Source organism: Melopsittacus undulatus, chromosome 6 (genome assembly GCF_012275295.1).
Source record: "Melopsittacus undulatus isolate bMelUnd1 chromosome 6, bMelUnd1.mat.Z, whole genome shotgun sequence".
NCBI lineage: Eukaryota > Metazoa > Chordata > Aves > Psittaciformes > Psittaculidae > Melopsittacus > Melopsittacus undulatus.
In genome coordinates this window covers 65,050,944-65,067,734 of record NC_047532.1, presented here as the reverse complement: position 1 = coordinate 65,067,734, position 16,791 = coordinate 65,050,944, and the positions used below count along the sequence as shown (strand labels likewise).

Genomic DNA, 16,791 nt, shown 5'->3' with positions numbered 1-16,791 from the left:
TATTTCATTGCACTTTATAAGCTTTGTCTTAAAAACTAACAATTATATAGTTCCATATTAAAGATCTAGAAATTGGCACGAAGGTGGCATTTCAAAGACTGAAGTCAAAGTCTGAGTATAGCAGGGAGCTGAAGAACATGAGTGCAACTAAGAACATGGGAACTGAGCAGAGCTCAGAGTGTTCTCTGACACTCGGTTAGACTGAAAGAGGTTAGGCAAATGCATCAGATGTGCCTCGGAAGTAAAAAAGCCCACTGACTCAGCAGAAGATAGATTGATAAAATGGATAGATCTTCAGCCTGGAGATGCTCATCAAGCTTAGTGAGTTCTGAAAGGCTTAGTGTTCAGTATGCCTACCTCTCCAGGGCACAGTCATGCCAGCCAATTAACCCATGACATGTTGTCATGGTCTTTTGGGTATAACTGCTCTGACAGAGGACTTGGCAAGTGCCTCAGAGTGCATGCCACCAGAAAATATCATAATCAGATGCTGGTTCTGACAGTGTAAATGGAATTTCAGCATTCCTTAGCGTAATGTGGATTTGTGAATCTTTTCAATCAAGGAAGTCATTAATGTAAAATCATCAAAGCCGAGTCTGATCTGAATGAGATACTCAGTGCTTTTTGTTCACTAGTTCAGCTCTGTATAAAGTTAAACCATCATACAGCCATGAGTCTAAACTCCCTCCTGTAGTAAAACAGAAGGATCAGCCTAGTTCCCTGAGGGACACATGAAGTTAATTCCACGACCATTCCTATCTTATGTGTGTTACTATTGCTTTAGGATATTTTCATGCAGCCTAGACTGTTATCTTGACAGCAGCTGTACCCCAGAAAAAAATCAAATTGGTAAAGCAAATCTTGGCCTCTGTCATTAGTAGGTTTTGTTGTGATTCACAGACCCTGTAATAAAGCAGTGATTCTGTTTTATCCCGCATTAAAACCTGCTTCAGCTAAAAGGTTGAACTTAGTGTGTTGCTTAGCCATACACTATGCCAGTCTTGTATCTCCCAGTTAGCATTCACTGTCTAAATGAGTTGTTGTGAGGTTTTTAAATAGGAACCTAAAATGGGAGGAGAACAAAGTCATGCTGATAAGAGAGTAATTTACCTTGGGGGGGAAGCAATACACCTCAGTTTGACAGTGTACTTTTGGTGACACTGCTATTAGAATAGCAATCACTTTACATGGAAAAATTCCAGGCTGTTTTTGGATGTTATGAAAATTAAAAGAAATTAGGACTTGAGGGAATCAATTGTTTATTTTCAGCCATTTCAGTTATTTAAATCTATTTTTGAGCTAAGATGTCTTAATGAAAATCAAATTTGCTTTCCACCATTGAGTGGGATTGCAACCAAACCTGCATACATAACAAAAAGAAATGGGGGTGGGGGAAACCACAAAAAAACCCCAACAGAACACCCCACTAAAATAAAAGGAGACCCCAAATAATCTTCTGTTCTTAGTGCTGGATTTAAAAAAGGAAGCTAATTTTTGTATTTGAAAGATGGATATATTCTCCATCAAAAGCTGAAAGTACTGGAGGTGCTCAAAACTGGGCAGTGTGATGACCAAACTGATCTGATGTTGAACTTGACCTAACTTTGACGAAGGGGATGGAATAGGTGACCTCCAGAGGGCCCTTCTAGTCTGAATTATTCTATGACTGGCAGTGTTCAAGGCCAGGTTGGATGGAGTCTTGGGTGAGATGGCTTAATGTGTCGTGTCCCTGCCTATGACAAGGGTTGGAACTGGATGATCTTAAGGTCCTTTCCAACCCAAACCAGTCTATGATTCTGTAACTGGATGACTGAAATGCAGGTTCAATAAATGTGTTAATTGTTGCTGATAGAAAGAGCTATGTCATAGAATCATAGAATTGCTTTGCTTAACAAAACACAAGCATGTGGGTAACTTATTTCTCTCTCTCAGACTGCAGAAATAGCTCATAGGTTAGAAAGCTTTTTATTGTCCTCAACAAGATGTTTCCGATTCTTGCGCGGTAGCTGCTACATTTGCAACTTCGGTTCCACGTGCTCACAGTAGGTATTTAATCTGTTTAATTTTGTGTTTTTAAGCAACAATTCTAGTAGGTATTCATCAACCCATTGGGGATCATAGAAAAGCATCATTAATTTTAAAAGATGAACTCTTAAGTCCATTTGATGCTCAGAAAGTTGCTAATAGACAAAACAGGTGAGTTGCCTTCTAGACTATTGTAAGAACATTACCTCTTTACTGAAAGCAGTAAAAAAAACCCTCAACAAATAGTTCAGATCAAACCACTGCAGATGGAGTAATAAATATGTTTTGCTTTTTGTTGGGGAAAAACAGGCTTTTCAAGCACAAACTGCTTTTTTTTTTTTACTGTACAGCTTACCAAAGCCTTCAAGGCATCACAACTGACCTATATCAACAGACACATGAAAGAATTTTGTCCCTTTCCTTATGTTCCTGCTCTTTTGCTTTGTTATTTTGGAGGCCTCTGACATATTAGTGAATGAGTGAAATATCTTCTGTCACCGTTCCAAATTGCAGCTACTCAGTTGATATGCAAATGTAATTCTGTGTACAGCCATCTTAACACCAGTCCAGTTGGTTTTAAAGGCTAAACTTGGAATAACCATTTTCTTACCTATTTTGTTACAGTAAGGAAAAGGGAACCATTTGGTTGGACTGCAAAATTGTCCTTGCTCTAATTTCTTTTCCTCAATTTCTGAGAAGAACCTTGACTTTCTGAAGAGAACCATGGAGAAATTATGGGAAATAGCACACTTGGTCAACATGTATGTGCAGTGCAGCACAGGGGAATAAGGCAGGATGGGAGACAATGTAAGTTTAGTTAAGCATTCTGTTTAGCGGGCAGCAATAAAGAGAAAGGATTCCCATGTATTGGAACACTAAATTTTAGCATGTTAATGTCTTATTTTATTTTCCTGGAGAGAGACAAAAGGGGAATGCAAAAATACCTGAGCAAACTCCAAATAGCACCTTTGCAAAAAAAAACATAGTAAGCTATTTGTGAGGAAAAATAGAGTGTATGAAATATTTGGTATTAAGCAGCTACTGCATTGCAAGTGAAGGGTAAAATTCAATTTCATATCCCTGGGAATCATTCACAACTTTCAGATATTCTGCTTTTAGTTTTAGGGCAACTTTCGTCTTGTTTGGGAACTGCAGCAGCAAAGCCCAGGTGGTTTAGCAAAGGTCTTACTCTAGTAAGTGTCTAACTACTGCCCCCCTCGGTATAGTTCAACATGCAGGAAAGAGAAATCTGCACAAGTAGTTTACAGTGTTATTAAGCCTCTCATAATTAATATTTATTTCTGTATATTGAGAAACATTTCCTGGGGAAAAAGGGAAAGAGCTTGTGTAGCTCTAAGCTTGTAAGGTTTTAGTTTTTCTTTGTACAGATGACACAGAAGGCAGCAAACCTGCAGTGAGTGTGGAGTTTCTTCATGCAGCTTGCTCAAATGAGAGATAACTTGATCCTTAAAGCACTGAAGCCTTGACTATGTAATGAGAGGCTAGGAGGGAGGAAGAGAGGTGACTGGGATGCCCCAGTTGGGAATGCCCACAGGGGTGATCTAGTGTCTCCCTGGGAGCAGAGCATCTCCCTCACACCCACAGAGTGCACTTTTAGTCACCAGAATTCACTAAGAATTGTCCTCTAAACCTAAATTTATAGAGATTCACAAGATTCCTACTGAAATAGGTAGGAGTGTTCCTGCTGAGTCATATGGAATATGATTTTTCTCTACAAATAGGTTTACAGAATGAGTTGGAGTATAGCAGTTCTACACCCTGAAATGCTGAGCTATTTCCAGTATCCCGAAGTGGCTTCATGATGACTTCTAAAGCCCTGTTAACTTAGATCAGGAATTCTGCTCTTTCACTCAATAGGCATCTCTACACATTTGCTTGCTGGTGACAGGCAGAAAACAAAGTCAGTACCAGCCTGCAGCCTCTCCTAGCATACATGGACCAAGCTTTATCCAGCTGAACCACTTCTTAATCCTGGTTCAGTGTGCTGGTGTTGCAGAGACTGTAGGAAGCAGGATTGTGCCTTTATTTGCTGGGCATTTGGACAGGACAGTGTCAGCAGTTAGTCTGCTGGTGCATCTGACAGCTCTAGTTTTGCATCTGAGATGAAGAAAGTTGCAGTCTGTTTGTATGTTTCTGAAGTGATGTTGCTGTTGGAAAGGAATTCTGGAAGATGGATATCAAAAATAACATCAATGAGCTACTAAAGCTAAAATTACAGGAACTTATGAAATTGGTTAAACATAAAAACCATTAAACTGTTTATTGAAGCTTCACAGATATACTGCAGCTAATGAGCATTTCTGCTATTTAAATAAGCCCAAATTGAACACACATTACATGGATACATAATTAGTCATGGCAGTCAAACACACACAGGCTCACTTTTAAAGCTTTATTTGAGGAATCTTTTCCATTTGATTTGTTTTGTTAATTAAAATATTTTTTCTGTGTTCACTTATATTTTAATATTGTTTTTGCAAGCGCTGTAATTTGCTGCTGCTTTCCCATTTGTGTGTGTTTGCTCTGTGAATACAGCAGATTTGGACTATATATTCAGAGCTTTCCTTTTGTTTGGTGTTATTTGTGTTTGCATCACTTGATAGCATCAGAATAATTCAATTGTATGTTGTCTTTCATCCAGAAGGATCTTTTCAAATGATATATAATACCTCACCAGGATATGGAGGAGAAGGCAGTACAGCCACTTCGAATTTACAAGAGAAAAGCTATGTTAGTTTTAGGTATGGAAGTGCATGGATTTTAAAGGCTGTCTTTTCTTTACCCTGTTCCAAATCATGCACCAAAAACCCAATTAGATACCTAGTTTGCTTATTGTTTAGTGCCAGATGATTCAGAGAACCAGTATTCGGGGTCACCTCCTTTCAAGCTCAGGTTTGGCTCTTAAGACTCTTTCTTAGGGGCAAAGAAAGGGCTTCTTTTTCTGCAGGTGCTCTAGGACATGGTCCCTTACTCCTCACAGTGTCCCTGGGTACCAGATCCAAACTGGGAGGACATTAGGAACTCTTATATAAAGATGCTTTTAAATCATGCCCTTATTTTACTTAACCTACATCTCAGTATCTGCTGGATACTGTGTCAGCCCTGCTACCAAGGAAATGTTCTTTCCCAGCTGGAATAATACTGGTCAGGCAGACAAATCCCCATACCCTGGCGAGATGCTTCAGGTGAGGGTTATGTTGGGCATTCTTTACACTCAAAAAGTTTTCGCTATAATTATGTCTAGACAGCTATTTTAGCACAAAGCAACCCAAAGTTAGGTTTGAGAAATGTAATAGATTCAAGATAACAGAGGCTATACCCTGTTTTTTTCCACGAGATGAAATAAGTTGTCAGAACTGCCAGTTTTACATAATTTTGTCTGAGAAACTACATCTCTGATAACAAGTTGCCTTCTAACACCTTCACTGTGGTTCAGTCCTGTCTCAGGGAAACAAAAATAATCTCTTAAATCCCTAGTACCAACTCCTGCAGCACCAAGGGTTTTTCCAAGCATGTCTTTACAAGCCTTCATGTATTTAGCTTGTGAGAACTGACCAGACCACATGCTGAGCTGGTACCACTGCATGCAGGAAGTTATCTTATATGTGGCAAATAGAAGATGGTCAAAAGCATTCTCGAAGTGTAGACAGGCAAAGACACAGTGAGAAAGTTAATCTATTGAGGTAGAAATGTTACTAAAATAGTCTTAATAAAACCATCAGCCATTGTGAGCACTTCCCTTAAAAAGCAAACACCCACAAACCAGCAAAACCAGGCAACCAAAGCAGCCTGAATGCTCGTTTTCCAGACTGGAAAACATCTCTGTCTGAAGGCTGTGTGATCTTTCAGCAATCCAGATATTTTTCAAGGGAACCATTTCATAAGGTTTTGATGCTGTTACTACGCAAATAGTTTTTTTGCCAAGTTAAGCCACCAAGTGCACGCAGGGTGGGAGGGATCATGCAGGCAATAGGTCTTGCAGATAGATTCAATACTTCTGTTATGAAAACCTGCTGCAGTCTTTCAGCTTCAAACTGTCTTCTCTGAGTCTGCCTTCTGAACCAGTTGCATTATAAATACTTTGGATTCGAGTCCTCTGTATATGCCAAGGGATAAAGGTTGGACTTGATGATCTTGAAAGTCTTTTTCCAGCCTGGTTGATTCTATGAAAGCGTAGGTGGGACACGTAGGTGACAATGTTTGTGCCTTGCTTCCTATTTTGTTGTTTTGCCCTTGATTATGCACAGCTCCCGTTTTGAAATTCACTTCTAATGGATGATTTGGGGGAGAAGGAGTTGCAGAGCCTGGGAAGAAGATGCCATCACAATGCTCTATGAGAAAGCTGCACCTAGTATAGACTCAGGCGTGCAGTACTTTGCCCTCGCATTGTCTTAAACTGGCAGGTTCCTCTTTTCCATATATGACAGCACAACTCCATCAGTTTAATTGACCTTGGCAATCTGCATCTGCTAGTGGTGTGTCCCTGAGGGACGGTGCAATTTTAAGCTGCATTTTATTGCAGGATCTTCAGTTCCCCGTAGACAAAGCTTTACTGAAACCTTCCCTTTCAATATATGCCATCAATGTTTGCTCCAAATCTTTGTGAAAATGTGATTCTCTTCATGAAGCTCCTTTGAAGTGGTTGTATCTTTGTAATAAAACCATTTAAAAATGCAGAATAGACATAATATAGAGCAAGATAACTTTGCCCCCCCCCTCCTCCCCTCCCCCCGAGCATTTATGTGTATTTAATGCCATGGAGTATAAAAACTTCCTTTCCTATTTGCACATCTACATTATTTTTAAGGACAATAATAGTTTGTGTGCAGAATGCCTGTGTATACCATTTAATAGTAGGAAAAAAATAAGATATCTTAATATATACTCAAATCCGAAATTGCAGTGAAAATGATGCAGAATCTATTGTCTTCATGTAAGCATTTCATTTGGTTGTGGCTTTATGGTTATATCCATATCAAGTTTCCAAGTGAGCCATACTTTTGGGATGTTCTGAGTTGAAATACGAAGTCCGGATGATTTTGACTTTTTTGAAACCTATCTTTTTTTCTGCATGAAATTTCTTTAAAAGCAAACACATTTTGTCAAAGCCAAAGCTTCGATAGCACCGCATTTCCTGGTGGGAAACTGTTCCATCTGAAAGTGCTCCATCAGGTTTAATAATGACCTGTCAGAAAGGAGCAGAGTGTTTCTGTTGTGAGGGTTGAGAAATGGGGGAAGTAAATTCAGGAGATCTAAATGAATTTCTAGAAATTGCATCAGAAACGTTGGGGTTTAGGTTTAAATGTCACAATGTAGGAAGCTGTACAAGAGGGTGGGTAGCCGGTTATTCAGGGGAGAAGGATGTTGATATGGAAAGTGCAGCACAAAGCTCTGCATGGAGGGAAAGGGAGAAAATGTAGTTTTCCTGTGTTAATATTGTTCATCAGTAGGATTTTCAGAAGTGCTCTGCTTTTTTTCCCTGCGAGATGAATAATGCCAATGAGAATGACTTTGGGATCCCAGCTTCTGGAATATGCACTGTGTTCTCAGGGAGCGACCAGAAGAACATCAGCAACAATTATTTCTTGAGCCTATGCTGAGTCAGTCACTTACTGTGACATTCATACACATTTATTTCCTTCACAAGTCTAGCTTTGCAGTCATTCAGTACCTGGTTACTATTCTGATACTCCCAAACTGCTGTTCCGTATCATGTGTGCTGCTTTTCTGTCATAGTCCTCTTAGTAATTGCATGCTTCCACTTTTCCCTTCTGCTTTCCTTTCTACTATAAATTAAGAGAAAGAACTTGGACCTGCTTTTTTCATTGTTATCAGTGTGCATGTGATGGATTTTAGCAACATTTTCTTTCTTCTACTAAGATATTTTTCATTCCTTTTAATTACAGTCAGAGAGGCCATGGCACCTATCAAGTTTAACAGATGGGGTCTTCCTGAAGTAGATCCAGAAACAATGCAAACAAGTGAACCCTGGGTTTTTGCAGGCGGTGACATTGGTGGTCTTGCTAACACCACAGTGGAATCAGTAAATGATGGAAAACAAGCTTCTTGGTACATGCACAGATACATACAGGTGATTGTTTTAAAGTATTCTTTTCTTTCCCACTTCTATCTGCTCTTAGATACTCTTAAACATAATTTCATTGTGGTTTAGGTTAAATATAGACGTTGTGAGAAAGTCATACCTTGATTACCTGGTGATTTGAACATTACAGATGCATTCAACTTGCATCACATACTTGAGTTTGAGTAGTTGAACCCATCCTTAACACTGAAATCTAAGCAGCATATTCTTTGTTCTTGGCCCCACTTGAGTGTAGCAAGCATCCCTGCACAGTGCACAGTGCAAGCAGAAGTCAGAATTGGTAACTGGGGAAAAGAAGTGAGACCATCAGTGTTAAAAAATGAAATCTCCCAGTAGTGCCTGAAGAATCACCTGGGGAAGACGGTTTTAGCCTCCTAACGCTTTATAGAGCACTCAGATGATTTACACCAGAGCCACAGTTTGCTCTGATGAGGCTGACAAACGGGACCCAAGAACCCAATAGGAAAAAATGCACAGGGGAAAATAGTGCAAAGGAGAATTTAGCTGAGAAAGGTGAGTTTAAGGGTTACAGACTCAAAACCCCCTGGTAGCTGCATATTCCCTCTTGGTGCTTCTTGCATGTCGCTTGCCCTCATTTTTGTAGTAAAAGAAAGAGCGTGATTCCTAGGGGAGCTGCACAGGAACCTTTTGAGACAGGAGAGCCAGGCTGTGTGTGCAGAACCAGCTGACAGAGCGTGCTCGTAGTGCAAGGAACTTTTCAGAAACACGATACATGATTCATTCTCCCACAAAAAAGGGATTTGAACAACTGAAGTTGGGACTGTAACAGCTCGCTGTCTTTCTCCCCCATCCATCTGCTCAGAGCCTCTCTGATTGCATGTTTGTGCAGTTTCATGCTGTTGGGGTCTGATTTCACTTCCTAAAAATACTTCAACTGAAAGCTTGTTGTTAGTATCTGTGCATATTTTTTATCACTTGTTCTCAAGCGCTGTTTGTGTCCTGCCTCCTTAGACCCTATGAAAATGCTGAGTGTGAAGCATCTTTAATCCCTGACCCGCTTCCTTCATTTCTCAGTGCACAGTGAATTGGGGTAACTGTGACAGGGGGAGAGAGGGGTATCTCCTCCTTTTTGTCTCCTTCCTCTTTAACCTCTAGAAATACACACATCGCTTCAAACTCCTCCTTTATCACGTTGCTTCCTCCTCAAAGCTCACTTCACACTCCCCCCCCCTCCCCCCCCGAATGTATTTAATACCTTGGAAAAAATCTGAATAGTCATGGCTTGAGAATTAGAATTTTAAATCGAGCAGGCTTGTGGTCTTAGAGTATTGCTGGTACCCTTTGCAGGTTTCAAGGCAGCTTATTCAACCTTACAGTCTCCCCAGGAAGCTAATGGGAAAGCCTTACAGCAATCTTCACGGGAAGGTTTCCAAATGTCAAGTGTCACCTTTCCAGCTGTTAGATGAATGGGTTGCCCAGGGGCATTTATTTGGATGTGCAGCCCTTGTAAAATCTGGTTGCTGTGGTGCACAGTGCTGTAATTTGGCAATTTACTTCACCAGCAATCTGGACCTGGTAGAAACTGTAGTGTCTGGAGGAGAGTTTGGTTTTGAAAGGAGTTGTTTAGAGGAGGATTGTGTTCACCTGATGTTTATAGTGGTGGCTTTGTGCATGTGTGTGCATGACTTCTATTCACAGCCCCATATTCTGGAACCTTCCCGTATGAAATGAGAAAACACCCTTACACACTGCCTTATTTTCTCTCTGCGGTGAGATTCTAAGGCAGGCAGCCTCCCTGTGACTCCTGTGCATTGAGTACATGTTAAATGTTAAATAAATACATGGGTACCACCTCTCCATTTTCATTTTAGTTACATCCCTTCCCCAAATCGCCAACTAGCTCAGCACCAGCATCTATAAATAATGCAGTCAGCCTTTAGCAAAGTAAAACTATTTCATAGGGTTTCTCATCCAGCCCAAGACCATGTCAAAGCCTGAAGCTCAAACCCACTTCCCTGCCTACTTGCAGCATGTGCTGTTTGACCGGCACGCTGTTTGTATCCCAACCTACTCCAGGCAAAAGGCTAAGCAAACAGATGGGCCTGATACATGCCCTGAAACTCCAGCTCTGGCACGTGGTCAAATGAAGGATGAGATCCAGACTCAAGGACTCTCCAGAAGCAATGCCGTATGTTCCAAACTGGGAGTTATTTACAGACGCTTCTTGGCTGCTCTTATGCTGGAAACTCCCCATCATTAGTTGCCTAAATACCTCCTGCCTCTTAACATAGTCCTACTGCTATATGAAGCATGGATTCACCTCAGAAATTGTTGCCTGCAGCTGTGTCAGCTTAGTTTCTGTTAACATGACCAATCAAAGCCTAAGGGAAGTTGTAGTGGAATCTGTTAGAAAATAGTCAGTGTTCCTAGAACCGTTCTTTGCAGGTCATTAGAGATCCAAATAGAATCAGCCTGATTCATGCCACTGCGTATTTCTAGGTTTGAACCTTTTTTGTTATTCTATGGATGTCATAAATATGTCTGTGAAATAATCTTGGTGATGTGTTTAGTTTGGGGCTTGTAATGGCCCTCACTTTTGCCTGACAGTGACTTTGTGATCCTGTGCAGAAGCAATACAGGCTGTTGTTCTCTTCTATGCTTCAGTTACCAGTCATTTCTTTTTGATCGGTGAATAGGATTTAATAATATAATAGTCCTATTCAGGGTAATTCACAATTAGTGCAGGACTAACTTATAATTTTTTATGCCTGCCTTGGCATCAAAGACAGCTCTTGCATTGAGTTTCTCCCAGTATTTTCTTGCTGGGTCACTGCACCAGCCTCAATGCTTCACTCTGCATCTATTCAAGCACTTACTTGGGAGTGTTTTCCCATACGTGGCAGTGAGGCTGCCATCTTCTCACTAAAATCCCTCTTAAAAATGGACTTTTCCTCTCTGATTCACAGCAAGTTTCTTTTATTTAAATCTGTTATCTCCCCCATGTATGCAACTTCCTTTATATTCTCCCTAGCCTGAAATGTACATGATACCCTTAAAGAATAGAGGGCTGGATCCTTACTGGTATAAATGGAACTATGCTAAGACACTATTCAGTGTGAGTTTTGAGCACATCACAGTGTTCTTTTGAACGAGTATTGTCTATTTGCTATTTTTTCTTTATGCTGTCAAAAATATATAGGTTTTTATATCTGAAGAGTACAGTTGTTGATTCTTTTCTGAAGGTTGACTATTCTCCTGTATTCCTCGAGCGTACATGAATGTACATTATTTCATAGTCAGTACCGGAGATGGGTGGCTCCCAGGAAGCATGTCATGAAGCTGTTAGTTACGTTGACTGCTTCCTTTCAGAATTACCAAAGAACAGCTTTGTTTAGCTGGAACAGCGTATGAAACCACTAGCATGGAGTTGAGTAACAAAGCACCTCCTGCAAAACAGAGTGGCCTAAATGCATGTACAGGAAAGCTGGTATTTTAGTTGCTTAACGCTGAGTAAGGAATGTGTCTTTTCCAGAAGCAGAATGCCAGGAAGGAGTTTAGAGAATCTCTGCTCAACTGGACAGAGCCCTGAGCAACCTGCTGTAGTTGACCCTGCTTTGAGCAAGGGTGCTGGCCTAGCTGATCCCCAGGCATCCCTTCCAACCATTCGAAGTTGTATGAACTAACAGAAACATATTTAACAGAGCTTAAACTTAGTTAACTAAGTTAAATAATGGGTAATCATAGAGAGGATAGAAGAAGAAAAACATGCGAGGGAGAAAAGAGATGTTTTAATAGCAGGCTTAAAAATAGAGAAAACAGGAATAAGATTTAAGTGTTCAGGAAAACTCTTCCAGGTAGCAGGATCTGTAGAGAAAGCTTTCCGTGAAAAATAACAGTAATACAACTACTCACTTGCACAGTCTATCTTTATTAAAGGCCCGAAAATGGAGTTAGACCAGATCGCTGTGGTTACGAATCGTCTCCATCTGAAGGAAATGAATGTCACAGATTGCATCAGTTCTAAAGCTGACTTCCTGTCCCTCAGCCCTGCACTACAGACTCCGCTGCTTTTGCCTCTAGGCAGATCCTGGTTTGAGTAAGGTAGGGCCAGTGCATGCAGAATATTGGGATTTTTCACTGCCCTATTCCAGTAGCCAAAGAATTGCCTTGACTGGAACAATAAGTACGTGCAGTGCTGTTAGCTCAGCTGGTTGGAATCAAATTAGAGGAAGAACGGGCCATACTTTGTGTCCTCCATTCTTAAAAATCAAGGGAAGAGTTGTAACTAAACCCTTGCCTGCAGGCTTTCTTTTCCTATTTGTTTGTGCAATGTCAGGGAAATCCTTCATTATAAAGATGATTTCAAGAAGCTATAAAACATTTTTGTTTGCCAAAAGTTTTGCTTTGTAGAAAACAACCCATCAGGGCTCAGTAAATTTATTTCTTTTATAAGCTTTTATTGTGCTGAAAGGAAAAAAGCAGCAAAATCCCCAAAAATAGAGTAAAAAAGGAAAGTGATAGAAGGTGGAAGATAAATCTGCAAGGATGTATAGCCACTGGCTACTGAGCCATGAGCTACATCCTGCCCCTTGTGTGTTTTTAAAGGCTTGGTTTATTCCACTGAAGCATTTTTAACCCTCCCTCTGCCACCTCCATGGGTCACCTCATGTTAACAAGCATGTAGCACATCTTGTGATGCTGGAATGGTCTGGATGGAATTGTATCACTTTTTGGCAGGGAAGTCTGGCAGGAAGAAGAGGTCTCTTTGCATGTGGTTTGGGAAGTGGCTTCTCACTAGTTAGCATGTGATGGTATGCATGAGGCAAGGGCAGTTTTTGCATGGGTGTATTCAACCACATGGTTCATAAGTGGGTTTGTTTTCTGTTTGATCACAGAAAGCCTATCTGCATTCTCTAGTTAAGGATCACTTTCAAGCAACACTCATTTTAGGTGACATGACTTGTAGAGATTAAATTGTCCTGCTTGGAAAAAGAAGCAATATGATGTAACTTTAGCTGTATATTAAGCACATAATCGCTCTGTAGAATCAGAGAATCAACTAGGTTGGAAAAGACCTTTAAGATCATCAAGTCCAACCATTACAGGAATCTATGACTATACAGGCAAGGAATAGTTTGTGAGTAATCCACAGACTGAAATGTCTTCAGAGAGAGCGTTTGAACAGTTCTGGAGAGGAAACAACTGCTTTCCAAATGGGCAATCGGGTTCATTGCTCACATGTGCATGTAGAGTGGAATTGGCCAAAAGGAGGGAGGAATATCAGCTGGGTGAGGTCAGGATACTGAAGGGAGTTAGGTGATCTTTACAAATTAACTTTTCTCCATGTCCGCCATTAATGCTACCTTCAGGTTCCCATCATCCAGGCTGGACAATCCCAGGACTTTCAGTGCTTTTAAGCTATCAGAAAATTATTATTGTCATCCCCCCCACAATGTATCATCTCTGAATCAAAGACTTGGGGTCAGAATCTGTGCTGTGAATCCTGGCAGTCCCAAACAAAAACTCTGGGGTTTTGAACCAGCCTAGGAAAGAAAAGGCACTAAACCAAACAAAAAGCCCTCATCCCATCCATGATTTTTAGTTGTCACAGGTAAAAATGGGATTAAAAAGTTCCTTTTAAAAACAGAAAGCAAACAACCCAAAAGGGGGCTGTTTGTAAGTGCTGGGGTTTTCACTTTGTTATAGAAAACCTTCTCCACACCTCCAGTCGTGGGCTTTGGTTTTTGCCCTCCTGAAGAAACCTTTGTTTTAAGAATAGAATAAACTCTCACTGTAAGGCTGTGATCTTCTGTTGGGACTTACTAAGAACAGACTGTTCAGGTCTTCTTTGTGTCAGAGATTCCTGCTTGATTCCTCTGTAGTTTTATCGAGTCATCCATCTGAGTGAGCAATGAGATCACTCTATCTGCCATGGCCGGATTGGGATGCTCTTTGGGATTTGTGCATGGGAAAAGATGTTCCCTCTTCAATTGCTCCAGTTTTAAATGAACCATTTCCATGGAAAGCTTTCCACTGACTCTCCAGAGAAAAGGCTGTCTTTAAAATGAAAATACAAGTGTTTGCAGTGTTGCAGCTATAAGGTGTAGATGATGTTCTTTGATCCCAAAGCAGAGCCTTAACTTTTGTCACTGTTATTAATACAATTAAATATTAAAACAATAATAGTTTTGCATCTATTGATCTCTGTTCCATTGTGGAGGCTGGATAAAATCTGTAAGTAGGGTGGAAAAGGTGCAGGAATTCAAAATACACTGAGTCTGGGTTGAATATCCTGCACATGGATACCTGTCCTTGGGTTTCACACTCTTTATCAATGAGCACCTGGGAATAAAACTAGAAAAGGTCTGTGTATACCCCTGTTTGCGTGGGGATATAAATGAACTGTTTCATTGTGATTATTACTCAGCTCTTACCAGCCTGGCATAGGATTTCAGTGTGAATGCTATTTGGACAAAAGATCCTACATATGCGAGTGATTGCATGTGTTGTTGATTTGCAAGTCGGAACACAGAATACTTACACTTTGGGTTATTATATAGGAATTATTCCTTTATCAGGGTTAATAATAAATGATATAAAAATGAATCAGCAGACATTTCTGTGATTTCCCTTTGGGTTTTTTTTACAGTCCTTACATGGTGTTGCAGTTTCTGCTGTTCCAGAACTACCACTCTTCTATACTCCTATTGACTTGGTAGACATCAGTGTAGAAATGGCTGGACTGAAGTTTCCAAATCCTTTTGGCCTTGCCAGTGCAACCCCTACAACTAGTTCTTCAATGATTCGAAGAGCTTTTGAAGCTGGATGGGGCTTTGCTGTCACTAAAACATTCTCCCTGGATAAGGTAAGGAACTATTTAAAGGTATATTTAGCATGGAACCATTTAGTTGTAGATCTGAAATAGCTGATTCTTTTGGGAATGACACCATTAAATATACATTTATACTATTTATGCTAGTTATCAGGTATTTATACTATTATATTTATACTATATATCTAGTATTTATGCTATTATATTTATATTCTTTATCTAGTATTTATACTATTATATATCTAGTATTTATGCTATTTATCTGGTATTTATACTATTATATTCATAGTATTTATATATCTAGTATTTATACTATTATATTTGTGCTATTTATCCTATTTATCTAGTATAATTTATACCATTTATGTAGTATGAAGATAGCAGGGAAGGGTATGGTACATTGTATAAGTCAACTTGTCTGGGAGGTTCCAGCAGTGCACTGCAAAGGTGACATGATTTCTGTCTTTGTTTGCCATTATTTTTTTCATATTTATTCCCCAACCTTTTAATATTAGCCAGCTAGTTAGGATAATAATCCTTTCTCTTTTAAATATTGCAATGCAAGTGTTTTCTGTGAGGGATCAGAATGTAAAGGGAATGAGTAACAGCTTTATCACACAGCTCATGAAAGGCGGCTTCTGTGCCAAGGACTGCCAAGATAAGCCATTGAAATCGAGTTGCAGTTGCAATGTGATGATGTGGGTGTAAGTTTGAGGCTGGGTGGGTTGTAGAAGAGAAAGATGGAGACAACGTAAAACAAGTCTATGAAAGGAAGAGTAGTTGTGCTGTGTTTGTATTACATAAACCTTCAGTAACATGTAGTGGAAGAGGAAGGGGGTTAGATTTAAGTCTTAAAGGCTATGGCTCAGCATGGCACCTAAAAGAAAGCATTTTGTGTAGATTTAAAATGTGTAATTGCTTGTTTGAGTTGAGAATTGCATTCAGGATGGGTTTCTGGTTGCTACATTCAAACTGGCAACATGAAACTGAGCAAGAAGTTCAGACAATGAAACAAAAGAACAGTGCTGATAAATGTGTTCCAGAGAAAAGAAACAGGATTTGGGCTGGGAGGCAGATAGAGTTGGACTTGTGGAGGGAGGATGAGGATCGAAGGTAAGTCCTTGGGACTGAGTAACAGTCCAAGTAATGGTAGTTTGTCAACCAGTGACAACAGTAGTGTGGGCTGAAGAGAGTTTTTGAGATGAATTTGGAAACAAGGGGCTTTTATGCCTGGCTCAGAGATGGGCTGTAAAAGTGTACTGATGGATGGAGACCTTAGCAGAAGAGCAAATGTGGGTTTGTTACTCTGCCACCTCTACGTGGGAAAGTACCATAAGTGAATGAATTGTAGGAGGTGGCCCTGTAATAAGGGGAAGATCTAAGAAGAAAGCACTGCATGACTACAGCGTACTGTAAACTATGTCAGACTGGCTTCTGCTTTCATACCTGAAGTGGCCCTAAGGAAGTAAATGTTCCTCTGAATAGCAAAGGAGATTCCAATCTTGTTTCACAGGGTTTCTTATTGAAGCACTCTTCAAGGACATAAATGTCATGGAACTATGCTTAGATCTGACTTATGTGTATAACATACCGTCAGCTGCGATTGTTCAGTGCCCAGGCTAAAGGCAGCTCATAGCAGGTTTATTTATTTATTAGGTTTATTGCTGGTATACTCACAGTCCTGCCAGACTGCATGTTAGGTACTGTGTATCTCAAGAGTGAAACAGGCACTGGCTGAGTTCCAGCTTGGGTGGGAGTCCAGGAGGAAAGACATGAATGTTGTAGGAAGTGATGCTGGTACTCTAGTAAGCAGCAGACTCTGAGTCACTTCTCAGATGGCGACTGCATG

At 40.2% G+C, this 16,791-nt stretch overlaps 1 protein-coding gene across 1 annotated transcript in view; it reads left to right on the top strand.

Annotated features, from left to right (window-relative positions):
* DPYD (dihydropyrimidine dehydrogenase) overlaps positions 1–16,791 on the top strand; it is a 349,108-nt gene that overhangs the window by 174,010 nt on the left and 158,307 nt on the right. Inside the window, exons 12-13 of the mRNA XM_034064349.1 lie at positions 7,953–8,137; positions 14,760–14,975. Coding sequence (XP_033920240.1) covers positions 7,953–8,137; positions 14,760–14,975 — 401 coding nt within the window. The remainder of the gene's footprint in view (positions 1–7,952; positions 8,138–14,759; positions 14,976–16,791) is intronic.